This window comes from Pezoporus flaviventris, unplaced genomic scaffold (assembly GCF_033815535.1).
Source record: "Pezoporus flaviventris isolate CSIRO_AGI_PZ_B2104156 unplaced genomic scaffold, CSIRO_AGI_Pfla_v1 ptg000036l, whole genome shotgun sequence".
Taxonomy (NCBI): Eukaryota; Metazoa; Chordata; class Aves; order Psittaciformes; family Psittacidae; genus Pezoporus; species Pezoporus flaviventris.
Window position 1 is genome coordinate 2445215 of NW_026892584.1, and position 13436 is coordinate 2458650.

Sequence of the window (13436 nt, forward strand, 5' to 3'; positions counted from 1 at the left end):
AAATGTGTCCGATACGTTAAGTATAAATAATTTTTCAAGGCCAATTTCCCTCTGGACAAGAGGAAAATGCTGCATTGTTTTCTGTAAATTAAGCATAGTTTTCTGTACATAGCACTACAGTGGCATTTAAATGCACAGCTTACCTACCCCTCTTGCTACCGTCACGTCTTAGATACTTTCACCCAAGTAGTTCAACACTGTGCACTGAAACACACTTCACAGGAGACCATTACAAGAGTTAGGACAAAACAGGCACAAATACTTCTGGTTTTCAACCAAATGAACATGAATAATGGTGAAATTTTGACATTTTAAGGTTCTAGTGGTGCAGTAGAACTAAATCTGTGCAATACACTACTTACATACATATAGAATGAAACATGTATACATGCTGCAGACAGGGCTGACAAGCCCAATACCACATGACCTGCTTTCAGTTATTTTACAAATACAACATACTAGTCATTCCCATTAAAGCTTTCCATAATGAGTTTTTGCCTTGGGCTGATTTTGGTGTTCAAGATTTAACTGCAAGAGCTGGGGGGGCGCATGGGGTTGGTTAGCTTTTTGGTTTTTTTTTCTTGGTGTGGGGATTTTTTTGGTTGGTTTTGTTTGGGTTGTTCGTTGGGTTTGTTTCTTTTTTTTAAGATGGAACATATGAAGTAATGTTGCTTTTTTCACTTTTGAAAAGAAGTCTTGTGCTGCTTTGTTGAGAAGCTTCAGTGCTACTGTACTCAACCTTGAAGTTTGACAGATAAGCCAACCTTAAGAAAACCTATGAATTCAGCCTAGGTATTAGCATTTGGGAAAAAACCCAACCTGCTCAGTCAGAGATTTGTTGTATCCTCATGAGCTTAAACGCTGACAATTACATTCACAGTAGGAATGTTCCAGGTCATGAAGAGAAGGGTCAAGTAGGATATTTTCTGCAATTCGAGCACTGCTAGTGGGCTAGCATTGGGCACCGGACCTCCAGACTGCATCTCATGTGCTTCAAGGACCACCAGTTGGCACCAGGCAGTAAGAAGAAACAGTTCACATGTCAATAGGATGGGAGGCAGTCTGAAAACAAGAGTCCTTCTGGCAAAGTGTGTGTGTGCAACATCTCTATATATTATACAAGCACATATGTACATTCATACACAGTTAATAGTCCAAGACGGACATCACATCAGTTCTTTGACACAGAACTGATGTTTCTCTTACTAGTCGGAACCAAAACTTGCTTGCTGAAATATTGTGGAGAGTTGACGTGACGTTTAGCTCTTACAGCCCTGTCTCTGATGAGTCCAAAATGCTCAATTAAAAAATTAACTTAGTGTGGATTCAAATCAAGTCATCATTCAGGCAGATGTCCCCCTGAAACCTATTAGCCACAGCAGATTAACCCATACAGACTTGAAAAGGTAAATGCCTTCCTGCCCATCACAAATACTGAAGCATTTACATTTCTCTTTCAGCAGTGTAGTTGATCAGAGAATCATTTTGATCTGCTGTCCTCTCAAGAAGTGTTCTGTGGCCATCCATACTGTCATGGATGTCCCTTGTCCAACTGCCAGCTGTTCCCAGAGGGCTTCCTGCCATGGGGGTGTCTGTGCTCGCCAAGCTTCCTGTTCGAGATCGGTAAGGAGGAAGATCTGGCTGATTAGGGGATTCAGATTCAGAACAATAAGGCGGTGGAGGAAGGTCAAACCAAGGTGGTCTGCTGTAAGACACACAACACAGTAAGAGGTTACTGAAAACAGTGGTATGGATGGTGGTACAGTTTTTCAATTATGAAAAAACCAAACAGGATTTCTTAGCTTTTCCAAGATGACTCTCATCAGGAAACCTCAAACAGACCTGACTAATTCATACATGTCATTCCGAAACATTCACACCACCACTGGGCACCAAGGTTTCTGGCCAAGATACAATACAGCTAATTACATTCTGCCTAACACTCTACTCTCAAAGTTTCATGGCTATGCACTTCCAACAAATCTCATCTTACCCTCAAAGACTGCTGCAAGAAGCAAGAATTTTCCCTACAAACATTTACACAACCAGAGAAAGCGCTTCAAAAGAAATAAGACAAGTAGTGCATTCACACCTGTAATGATGTGAACACAAGAAAGCTCTGAGGAAACTTCCACTGAGTGACAGAGATTAATGGCTTATGGCCTACAAATAAATAATGAGCTGAATTCTCCACATGACAGATCACTTTTGCTGTCATGATATCACATGCAGAGCAACTGCTAAGTAGGCATAGACAAGATGAGTACTGGATTCATGAAAACTGGGGTTTTTTTGGTTCTGACAGGAAACAAGTGAAGGGTCTAAAGGGTTTAGTAGATTGAAAACTAAACTGGGAGCAATTAGCTATTAAATTGCTAACTTGTTTCAGCCCAGGTGAGAAGTGACTACAGTCTGGCCAGCTGCTCATTTAGTTACCCTTACTTATGGAAAGATAGCATTGTTATGAATATCAACATTAAGACATGGAAGCTGCTGCCAAATGCAAAGAATAGGACCACACTATCATTTTCAGATCCCAGAGTTCATACTAAAAAAATACCAACAGGGTGACAGTGAACAATCTGGATCATGAAAGTTCATACCATGCCCTTTTTATGTACAGAGGATGTCAGTCTAGGAGTTTTGTTTGGAATGACTCTACAGACAGAGGTTAAAATGAAGGTTAATTGTACAAATAAAACCAGTGTCAAACTGCAAAAATATCATAACCCAAACTGTACTCACTCACGAAAGCTCAAAGCACTTTCAGCTATTTAAAATGAGAACATTTTTTTTCAGTTCAGAGTCCTGCCCTTTTCCTCTATTGGTAAAGTAGTGAAGGGCAGATGGACTCCACAATTTCTTTATGCAAGAACTGAAGACCTCTCACCTTTATATACTTATCACATATGATGGGAGTAACTGCTTGGGTTTTGGTTATTTTGGCAAAACTCCAAAGTTAATTTTCATGGTTTGGTTCCAGACTAGCACAAGACACTACTAGCACAAGACACTACTAGACAAGTGATACATTCCTTTGCATTCTCCTGTCACCCTCAAAATCTCTCTAGAGGCAAACTTAAGTTTGCCTAAAACCCCTTTAATACCCATAATAGTAAGGGGACCCGAGGACCAGGTATTTTTCATATTCAGGAGCAGCTCAAATTTGCCCAGATCTGGCCCTATTCATGTGACGGAAATGCAGTGCTGAAATTCTGTCAAAAGCAATAAGGATAAATCATTGAATCACAGAATAGTTTGACTTGGAAGTTTCAACCCCCCCTGCCATGGGCAGGGACACCTTCCACTAGACCAGGTTGCTCCAAGCCCCATCCACCCTGGCCTTGAACACTGCCAGGGATGAGGCAGCCACAGCGTCTCTGGACAACCTGTGCCAGGGCCTCACCACCCTCACATTCTCCCCTCTGTCAGCTCAAAGCCATTCCCCCTTTTCCTATCGCTACGTGCCTTTGTCAAAAGCCCCTCTGCAGATTTCTTGTGACCCTTTTAGGCACTGAAAGCTGCTCTAAGGTCTACCTAGAGCCTTTCTCTTGTCCAGGCTGAACAAGTCACCTTTCAGCTGTCTCCACAGCAGAAGTGCTCCAGCCCTTGGACTCTTTTGGACTTTCTCCAACAACTCCACATCCTTCTTGTGTTGTTGCCCCAGAGCTGGACACAGGACTGCAGGGTGGTTCTCACCACCCTGTAGAGGTAGAGAGGGGTAGAGGGGGAGAATCCCCTCCCTCAACCTTTTGGTCATGCTCCTTGTGATGCAGCCCAGGACACGGTTGCTTTCTGGACTGCAAGTGCACACTGCTTGGTCATGGCGAGCTTCTCATCAAGCAAAACCCTACTTTTCCTCAGGGCTGCTCTCAATAAAGGGAGCAAAAGCACAGACTAACAGAGCTACTTCCAGTAGTGTGAAACTTTGGTGAGCACAGAATTAGCTCCTGCACATACCTTTGGTCGAGCACAGCCTCCGAATAGGATGGTGGAGAGTCCAGGTCCACTGGCCTGTGGTAGGCCTGGCTAGACATGTACTGGATCCCATTGTTAACGTTGTAGGTGACACTGCAGTGGTGTGGGTGATCAAGCACCACCAGCCGGGACAGCAGGACAGGGTGCTGCAGTCGATGCACTGGCAAGGTCATAAGATTGTTGCGTTTCCTTTGGTGATGCAGGACCAAGGCAAGAAAGGCCACCACAAGAACGAAAATGACAGAGCTGCCAATGATAGCGTAGGTAATGCTAGGGTAGTAGAGCAGCTGGTTTTCTGAGGTCACATAATCTTGGCCACTGCCTGCCTCTACAAGACAAAAGGTAAAGGAAGTCTGAGATGTGTTTCAGTATAAAACTCCTTCTAACCTACGCTGTTTTCTGCTATTACGGTGTGAGAAAAAAAGTTTTCAGTTTTTCTTTGTATTGTGGAAAATTATGTTATAAAAAGCATACGCAGGCAAATCAGCGATTGGCACAGAATTGTCACTCAGTCCATCCTCATTCACAGTTAATGCCAGCATATAAACTACCAGTGCGAGACCATCTAAGAAAGACAAAAAAAATCACATGCTGTAGTAGGAAGCATGTGCACTGTATCATGGGAATATCTCCCCCATCCTTACCTATCAGTCATAACCTTCTTGTTTACAGAGGTAAGACACCCAGGTCTGAGGCATAAGCACATAAACTAGCTGTACCTGGCACAGCACCCTAGAAATCCAAGGTGGAAGAGCTGGATTTTTTCAGTCACCATACAGGAGAAGGAATTCCTGCCTGGGCTCTGGGCCCAGAGAAGCAAAAAGTAATGGAATAATGACTGTAAAACATCTGAATGGATTCTGAATTACACGCAAATCTTAGAAGAAAACACGGTAAAAGGCAACAAACGCAAAGGAGGAAAGAGGCTCAGAGAAGCAAAATGGCATAAACACACTGATGTGACTCTGCTGCATTTAAGTTCAGAGCCAGCACCACAGAACCACGTTCTCCCGGCTCCATTCCAGCCTTCCAGCCCCATGTTCACAAGATCATACAGCCTTTGAGTACCATTTTCTTTTTTGGGGGGAGAATTTTTATTTGTGTGCATGCTGTAACTCCTTGTAGACTCAAAAAGAAAAGTACTTTTCTGACAAGACATTCATCTATCCCTAGAAAAATGGAGAAACGGAGTCAAATACAACCAAAAGAAACCCAACCCCCAGACTTCTCACATCCATACAATAAGAGGATTATCCATCCAAATTCTTCATTTCCTACTGCAGAGGGCTGGACAGTAAATCTTGACACATTATTTTTCTTTCTTTCACCTATCAACTAAACCCACTTTTTGATCACTCAGAATTGCCACTGAGCCACTTACAAATTCCTCTAGCAACAAAATAATGAAATATATACTGATTGTATCCAGCATAATAGAAGAGCTTTCCTCAAGCACCCACTGTACTGCATTAAGATGCTTCGGGTATTTCTCTAAGTATTTTATTTTGGTAGTTCACTTGCATGGTTAAACACCAAACCCTATTTTCCAGCAACCCTAAAAATAATTTATGGATTAGTCAGGTAAGGTAACACAAAATAAAATAGCTAATCCTTTAAACATCTCTATTTAAGTCCTAGGTACTTCAGTGAGAAGGAATGAGATGGGAAAGAAAGACTGCACTTTCTTTGTAAGGAAAGGAACTAAAGGAACATGATTTCTTCCCTGTGAGGGTGGTTAAGGCACTGGCACAGGTTGCCCAGAGAAGCTGTGGCTGCCTCATCCCTGGCAGTGTTAAAGGCCAGGCTGGACGGGGCTTTGAGCAACCTGATCTAGTGGAAGGTGTCCCTGCCCATGGCAGAGCGGTTGGAATTGGGTGAGCTTTAAGGTCCCTTCTAACTCAAACCGGTCTGTGATTCTATGGTTATTGGTCCTGGTACTAACTACAAAATCCACCACTCTTGAACAGTTCTGTTTTATTGATGATGCCATTACAACCAGAGCTGTGCAGGTCAGCAAGACATGCAGATTTCTTGATACCTAAGGTCACACATCTCAGCAAGGATCCTTACTAAATTTATTTCCCTGTGCAACTGTGCTAGAGAGATGGCTAAAATCATTGTTTACCAGTCAACCGGAGGTCTCTGGCTCACTCAAAGTGAGCAAAGTCTGCATGAAGAATGTAAATCAAAGCAGAAAGGAGAAAAGGAATTTACATGCATTAGTAATTTTAATTACAGCCATCACATATTGCAGTGGCTTCTTTAATACACTCCCTAAATTTACCACCGGAGAAGCAAATTCATATCATGGACAAGGGCTATCCCAGAGCAGATCACTTTTATGTGAACATCAACAAGTTTATTTGCAAGAACTGATGCATACAATACCTGCAATTCTTCACTGCAAGGAAGGTAAATATATTATAACATGCCAATAAAATACCCCAGGACTTTCTTTCATCTTAGCTCACTGGTTACAGCGCATTGGCATAAGACTCAGAACAGGCTGCCTATGCACACCTGATGAGACTTAATTAGTTACCATGGGATCATTCCAAAGCAGCACCATCTCTCCTCTTTATAAACTCCTTTTTATTAAAAGGAAAGAAAAATGAGAAGAGTGAATTACATGTCAACATACTTCCAACACTTTTAAGGTTATCCATCTGTATAGGAAAGCATCTTTGAGATCCCGCACAAAAAACTTACATAAATCCAAACAGATTAACCAGAATGCTGAAGAAGAAAATACCTGATCAAAAGTCAGATGGGTTCTGATGGCCAGCTTTAGGACAGTCTGAAACAAAACATCTATTTTATCTGGTTCTTTTCATGCAACAACCCACATATCTTGCAAAGATTTTAGGTAAATTTGAAACTAACATGCTGATTTGGAGCTTTGGGATTACTGCACCCAATGAAACATCATTTCTTTGCCAATATAACTCTAGCCCTTCTCAGGGTTTTAGATCTGCTGCTTGCATTCCCACATAGTTCAATGTATCTCTGAGAACAAGATCAACCTAAAAGGCATGCCTACACTAGGGACCACAGGTCTGTGTAGAGATCTCCAAACCACTAGAGCCCCATGAAGACGCTGTTCTGAATAATGCAATCTTGTGCAGCCTTTGAATCTGCCAACATAGTAATATTGCTTTTGGGATCTGAATAAGCATCTCCATCCATTCAGCTAGTTCTAGCCTCTGTGTGTCCACATGGAGCTCCACTGAGGGGTACAGATATATCCTATATATATATATATATATATATATATATAAAAAAGTAAAAAATTCTTCCCTGTGAGGGTGGTGAGGCCCTGGCACAGGTTGCCCAGAGAAGCTGTGGCTGCCCCATCCCTGGCAGTGTTAAAGGCCAGGTTAGATGGGGCTTGGAGCAATCCGGTCTAGTGGAAGGTGTCCCTGCTCATGGCAGGGGGTTGGAACTGGATGAGCTTTAACATCCCTTCCAACCCAAACTATGCTGTGACTCTATGATCCTGCGAAGATGAAAAAAATCCATTTTACCAATCAAGTGCTCTTTCTTGTGCCCTGGGCAGTGCTGAATACTTTTCATGGAAACACTCCCTTCCCATGCAAAAAAACCAGCTCCCTAAACATGCATAGTCTTTATATCTTTACAGGAACACAGAGTGCACCGTATCTCTGAGATGGAGTTCTGCCTAGGAAGATACAGCTTTCATTGAAACAAAGTCTTCTTTCACCACCGTAACAACCTTATTCTTGCCTTCTGGGCCAAGAGGATACAATGTTAAGGTCCCTTAGCAAAACATGTTTACAAGTGAAGTCCAGTGACATTTAACTTCCTCTGTGGTGCAGTTTAAACCAAGAAAGAGACACCTGCATCTAACCTACCTTTTGTAGCAAAGGCTTTAAATCTAAATCTGCAAAAGATGAAAGTAACATTACCTTGGCTTGCAGCCCTAGAGAGAGCACTTCCCATTCAAGGAGAAGAAATTAACTGCTCTGAACAGTCTTCCAAAATGTTCCGGGCAAGAAAACTGCTCCATAGCACAGCTAAAACAAAAGCAGCAGAACTATGAGACAGTTTTGCATACAGGAGACTTCTACATCAAGTTTTTTCTTTGCCTCACAATATATTTGATCATGTTGAAATGAGCAACTTCTTGGTAACAAAGCCAGGTGAGTTTACAGATACGTGGAAGGGAACAATGGGTACCTAGCTATGCTCATTTTGGCCAGGACAGAGTTAATTTTCTTCATAGTAGCTGGTATGGGGCTGTGTTCTGGATTTGTGCTGGGAACAGTGTTGAAAACTCAGGGATGTCCCTGTTACTGCTCAGCAGCACTTACAAAGAACCAAAGCCCTTTCCTGTCCTCACCCCACCAGTAAGTAGGCTTGGGAGCACACAAAGAGTTGGGAGGAGACAGCTGTCCCAAACTGACCCAAGGGATGTTCCACACTATGTCATGCTCAGCATGTAGAGGGAGAGAGGCAGGGAGGGAGGAAGGCAGGGAGGCAGACAGTTGGAGTGATGGCATTTGTCTTCCCAAGTCACCATCATGCATGATGGAGCCCTGCTTTCCTGGAGATGGCTGAACACCTGCCTGTGATGGGAAATAGCGAATGAATTCCTTGCCTTGCTTTGCTTGCATGCACAGCCTTTGCTTTACCTTTTAAACTGTCTCCATCTCAACCCATGAGCTTTCTTACTTTTGCACTTTCAATTCTCACCTATCCCACCAGGGGGACTATGTGGGGCTCAGTTGCCAGCTGCGGTTAAACCACAACACTAAATCGGACTGCCTGATGAACCTCTACACATTTTGAGCACACTGCAACAGGAGGGAGATATGAGAACACCTGAAAAATCTTAGCTGGACATGCACCACTGTTTTAGGAAGAAAGAGCCACAAACTCTTCAGCTCTGCTCTAGTAACTTTCAGTAGATGTTTACACATCACAGAAGTCACTGAACTGAATTTCTAGATAATTCAGTCATCTTCTCCAGAAGCAGCAGGTATTATCCAGTCAGGTTTAAATACGTCTCCCTGTTCTGCTATTAAATGCAAATTCACCAATTTCAGGTTTAAATTCATGGAGTATTTATTCTTCAAACTTCCCCTCACCCCCCTTATAAAGATATAAGTTTCTTAATCGTGTCATATATAAACAGTTTATCACTGCCACTTATGCCTATTAAACCCTAGTTATCTGCGGATTAGAGATTTCTGCAGTGTAAAAAGCTTTGGGAATAATTCAGGAAAAGACTGATAAAGGAAACACAACGGGTTGTGCTCAGAGGGCTATCTCATTGAGGCAGCAAATTTGTTCGCAGTCAAAGTTTTTAGAGAGAGCTGAGAACAACTGCATTAAGTCTGCCAGACACAGGGATGAGGGGCCATTATTTTATCTTTTTTAATCTTCTGCTCAAGCCTGGCATTTCACAGTTCATCACAGAAAAAGCTTCTGAAATTCATAATCTGAGCAGACATCTGTAGCCTTAATGAGCACTAGTCACAGTCCATCTCCAACAAAGATGCTACTGTAGCAACACATTTAAATTCCGACTGGCTAAAGAGCAGAGCTGCAGCTTGGAAGGTTAAAGATGACAAAAATCAAATACAGACAGGCAGAGCCTCTGCTGTTATTTACTTTTTGTGCAAGGAGTTTCCAGTGCATCCAGCTAAGTCCCCAAAAGCTCTTAAATTTCTCATCCAGACTTCATGGAGTTTCATGCTTAGTTACCATTTGCTCCCCTCCCCACGCAGCCTCATGTTTCCCTTGGACGCCTAAGACACGGATTTGTTTTCAACTGCATTCAAAGCGTGTTTCTGCCCCACTTTGGCTTTCTCTGTTTCAGTCACAGAATAGAGATTTGTTAATAGAGGTGTTACACACACTAAACAGAGCTTACCGATGGGAACTGGCAAAAGTAATACAACATGTTTACATCTTTTCTTAACAGGTACTCAGTAAAGAAGTAAAATTCCTGGGAAAGCAGCAGGATGAAACCTGTAGGTGGAACTAGATGAGCTTTAAGGTCCCTTCCAACCCAAACCACTCTAGGATTCTATGACTTGAAACTACGCTTAGTTGTATAAGCCTATACAATTAACCTGCAAGACACAGATAAACCTCAAGACAGGCAGCAGAAGTAACAGTGGTCTCAGCACATCTCACTTAGTACATCCAGGTGAGTGCATTACCTGTGCCTTCCTTCCCGGACTCATCCTGAACACACATTACAAGAGCAGTGCTTTCAAGTCTTTGCTGCTGCCGAAAGAGCAGCTAAGTCAGACTGGAGAGCAAGAGCCTCTCCGCTCGCATGCCCTCCTTTTTGTCTTCTGCAGGGTAGGAAAAGTACTTCATGAACTTCACACACAGAAAAAGAAAAGGAAAAAAATTAAAAAGGAAAGCAGCAAACTGAGCAAATAAGTAGAGAACTAAAAAATACTTAGCAGTAGCCATGGCAACCGAAGTTCTAAAATTAACTTGGCAGCAATGTAAAAAAACCTGTAAAGCCAAAATTTGCCATCAAGCACAGAAAACAAAAGGTCCAGGCTTGGCAGCTGGATGGAGGCCAAGGAGGAAATTAAAGTGTTACTCAAATGCAATTCAGGATCAGTCTGACGCTGATCCAAGCAGCACTTCCTGAACATGAGATAGCCCAAAAGGTTAGTGGTGTAATTCGATTAATTCACAACCAGTATAGAAACTATGCCAGAAAGCAGGGGCAGACTACAAAAAGGATGAACATTCTCCTAATAAAGTCCTCTTCTCTAAATAGAGGGGTTCAGTTACTTCTGTTTGTCTGCTTTTCCTACTTTGAAAATGGAGAGTCACTATCAAGGAGGCTGCCAAGAATTTTTCTACTGTACATTTCTTGTAATATTTTATGACACCCAGCAAGAGCCTGGTGCACTGACAGGTATAGGGGCTTCCACTGTTATCACCTCCCCCCAGACACTAAACTAAAACCGAAAATCTCAAAAAGCATCAGTACTAAAAGGCTCTTTGGTTGACTGAGCTTATAAAATAAAGCAGAGAACATGCTTTGAAGAAAGAAAAACTGTACTGTCTTCACAGCATAAACATGCTTTTGGTGCTCTTGCCAAGACCTATGACAATTAGCAGCACGCCAAGCTGAAGATAACAGCCACTGATTTCGTACTATAGTCTGCTCCTTCCCCCTTGTATCCCAAGAGGTGTTCAAGTCACAAACAGCATTTCCCAGCTGCAGGAAAAATCTAGATTTTGGGTCTCTGGTTGCTGTGTAACCCATTGTGTACACTTTATGAGTAGTACTGTATAGTCTTGAAAGTTAAAACAAAAGAAAGTTTCAATGCAAAAGTTAACAGAACTGTGTAATTAACCAGGAAGACCCAAGCAGACTCACAGTTAGTCTCCAGCATTGGCTTCTTCTTCACTTCTTGAACTAACAGCATAACAAGTGTATTTCCTACCAAATACCCTTGGCAACACTATCAAATTTATGTGCATGTGCACCATCCTGTCTTCTGGAAAGGTTAATTGGAATTGCAGAGCTCTAAGGTAGGTAAGAGCCTGGATGCTGTATCAGGTCCCTGCTCGCTGCAGAAGCATGCTCTATGTTGATTAATTTTGAAAGGTCTTAAGCAGTTTCAAGTCAAAAGTATGAAGGAAAATAAATCTGTCAAAAGCCATGGGTGGCTTTGCCTTTCCTATTCCTGTCTGGCCCTGAGAGTTTAGAATCCAAGTTTCCATTACATGCTCTGCTAACATTCTTTGGAATCACTTGAATACCTATGAGGAAAAAAACCCAACCCAAACAACCAAAACCCCATGCAACTGAAAACAAAAAGTAAACTAATTAAAATGAAACATCAGTGGATGGATGTAATACTTGTGCTTTTATCATCTATCAACCCTGAAACTAAATTACACCATGTTACAAAACTGTTACCTATTTATCCTGGGTGATTTACATGCCTGCAAAAATGCATGTTATTTCAATAGGATGTCTGGAAAAAGCTCAGTGTGGGATGCTGTACAGGACAGGCAGATGAACTCCACTTTTATAGTGTTTATTCTGGAGGTTGGCAAGAAGAGACATCCTGTTCAACTAGAATGGGGATATTAACTTTTTCCAAGATGCTGCATTAGTGGTAGGGGGCATAAGAATGATAATAAGGTTTGAAGAGATGCAGTGCACAGTTTACAAACCCTACAGCCAGCTGTACATGGCAAGAAATACTGCTTAAGTGTGATTTAGATATACTGTAAAGCAATCAGCTTTTAAATTTAGTCTAATCACTCAAAGACTGTATTTTAATGACTCTGTGTTTTGAAAAGGTGTTAGTACAAAGTCCATGCCCTGTCTTATATATTACTATTATCAATCCTATTTTTAACAGAATTGCGACTAGATGTTGTCAGACACAAGGTCCACACAGGTGGGGACTCATTCAAGACAATGTTCTAACTATTCAGAAACCATTAGCAGGTTGTGATCTTGAGTGGAAAAAAAAAAAGACCAAACCAGACAGCAAAGGCTGACAAGACCTGCTAGGTCACCTAAAACCCTTCCTACCGTCCCATTTCATATCATCCATTCATACCCACCCAATGCCCCTTCAATGACTGCTTCTAGGATGCAGCAGAGGAATGGGCAGCAAATCCATTCCAGCAAGAGCCCCACAGGCTACCTCCAGAAAGCAAAAGGAGAGGAAAGCAAGTCCATGATGACCACGTGGATTTGGGCAGACACACAGTTCAAACCAAGGTGGTGATCAGTGCTTGGTTCCACCAGAGAAAGCACCTGTGTAAAGTTACATCAAGAGATACTTTGTTTCTTAAAGTCATTCTGACTCTACATGACAACCATTTGACATACAAACTGTTTGCTTACAGCTACAAACTCTTATTAACTCCTTGTAAACAGCAACAAAGTTTTGCCAAATTATGGCCTCAGCAGCTTTGCTAGGTTCAGGTCGTATCTTCAGGAAGGTGTTAACAGACATCATACTTGGTTGCAAATCAAACTATAAAACACCACAGCAAAGATAACAATTGGTTGTGAAAGCAGCTATTGCACAGCCCTATTTGGCCTTCCTGATCACAAAACACAGACTGTGTAATGCCAGAGAAACAGATGGGAAAGAAAATGAGAAGCAATCAGAGACCTCTGAACTTACACGCTGGCATGTAAATCCAAAAACCCCACTAATACCTTCACCCCTTATAATCAAATAACCCAAGGCACCCCATAAAATCCATACCCGGGTTATTTCTCTGAGTGAGCTGACAAACCTGCATTAGTTTCACCAAGACTGTCCTCAGATACACAGAAAAAAAGACTGAAAACACCCTCATTGCAACAAAGATGGATCTTCTATTTTCAAGAATTTTCTCTCACTTGTTGCATGATCCCATCCTACTGCTGAGTTCAATACAAGTTCATACTTCATTGACAATTCTATATAATCTACAGGATTTAG

The 13436-nt window shown here is 42.0% G+C and overlaps 1 protein-coding gene across 3 annotated transcripts in view; it reads right to left on the bottom strand.

The window, feature by feature from the left end:
• Nucleotides 1-1091: 1091 nt before the first annotated feature.
• Nucleotides 1092-13436, bottom strand: part of LDLRAD3 (low density lipoprotein receptor class A domain containing 3) — an 84185-nt gene continuing 71840 nt past the window's right edge. For all 3 annotated transcript variants that reach the window (XM_061462869.1, XM_061462868.1, XM_061462867.1), the window contains 2 exons: nt 3961-4306; nt 1092-1705 (listed from right to left, as the gene is read on the bottom strand). In XM_061462869.1, the coding sequence (XP_061318853.1) occupies nt 1444-1705; nt 3961-4306 (608 nt within the window). In that variant the 3' untranslated portion in view covers nt 1092-1443. The remainder of the gene's footprint in view (nt 1706-3960; nt 4307-13436) is intronic.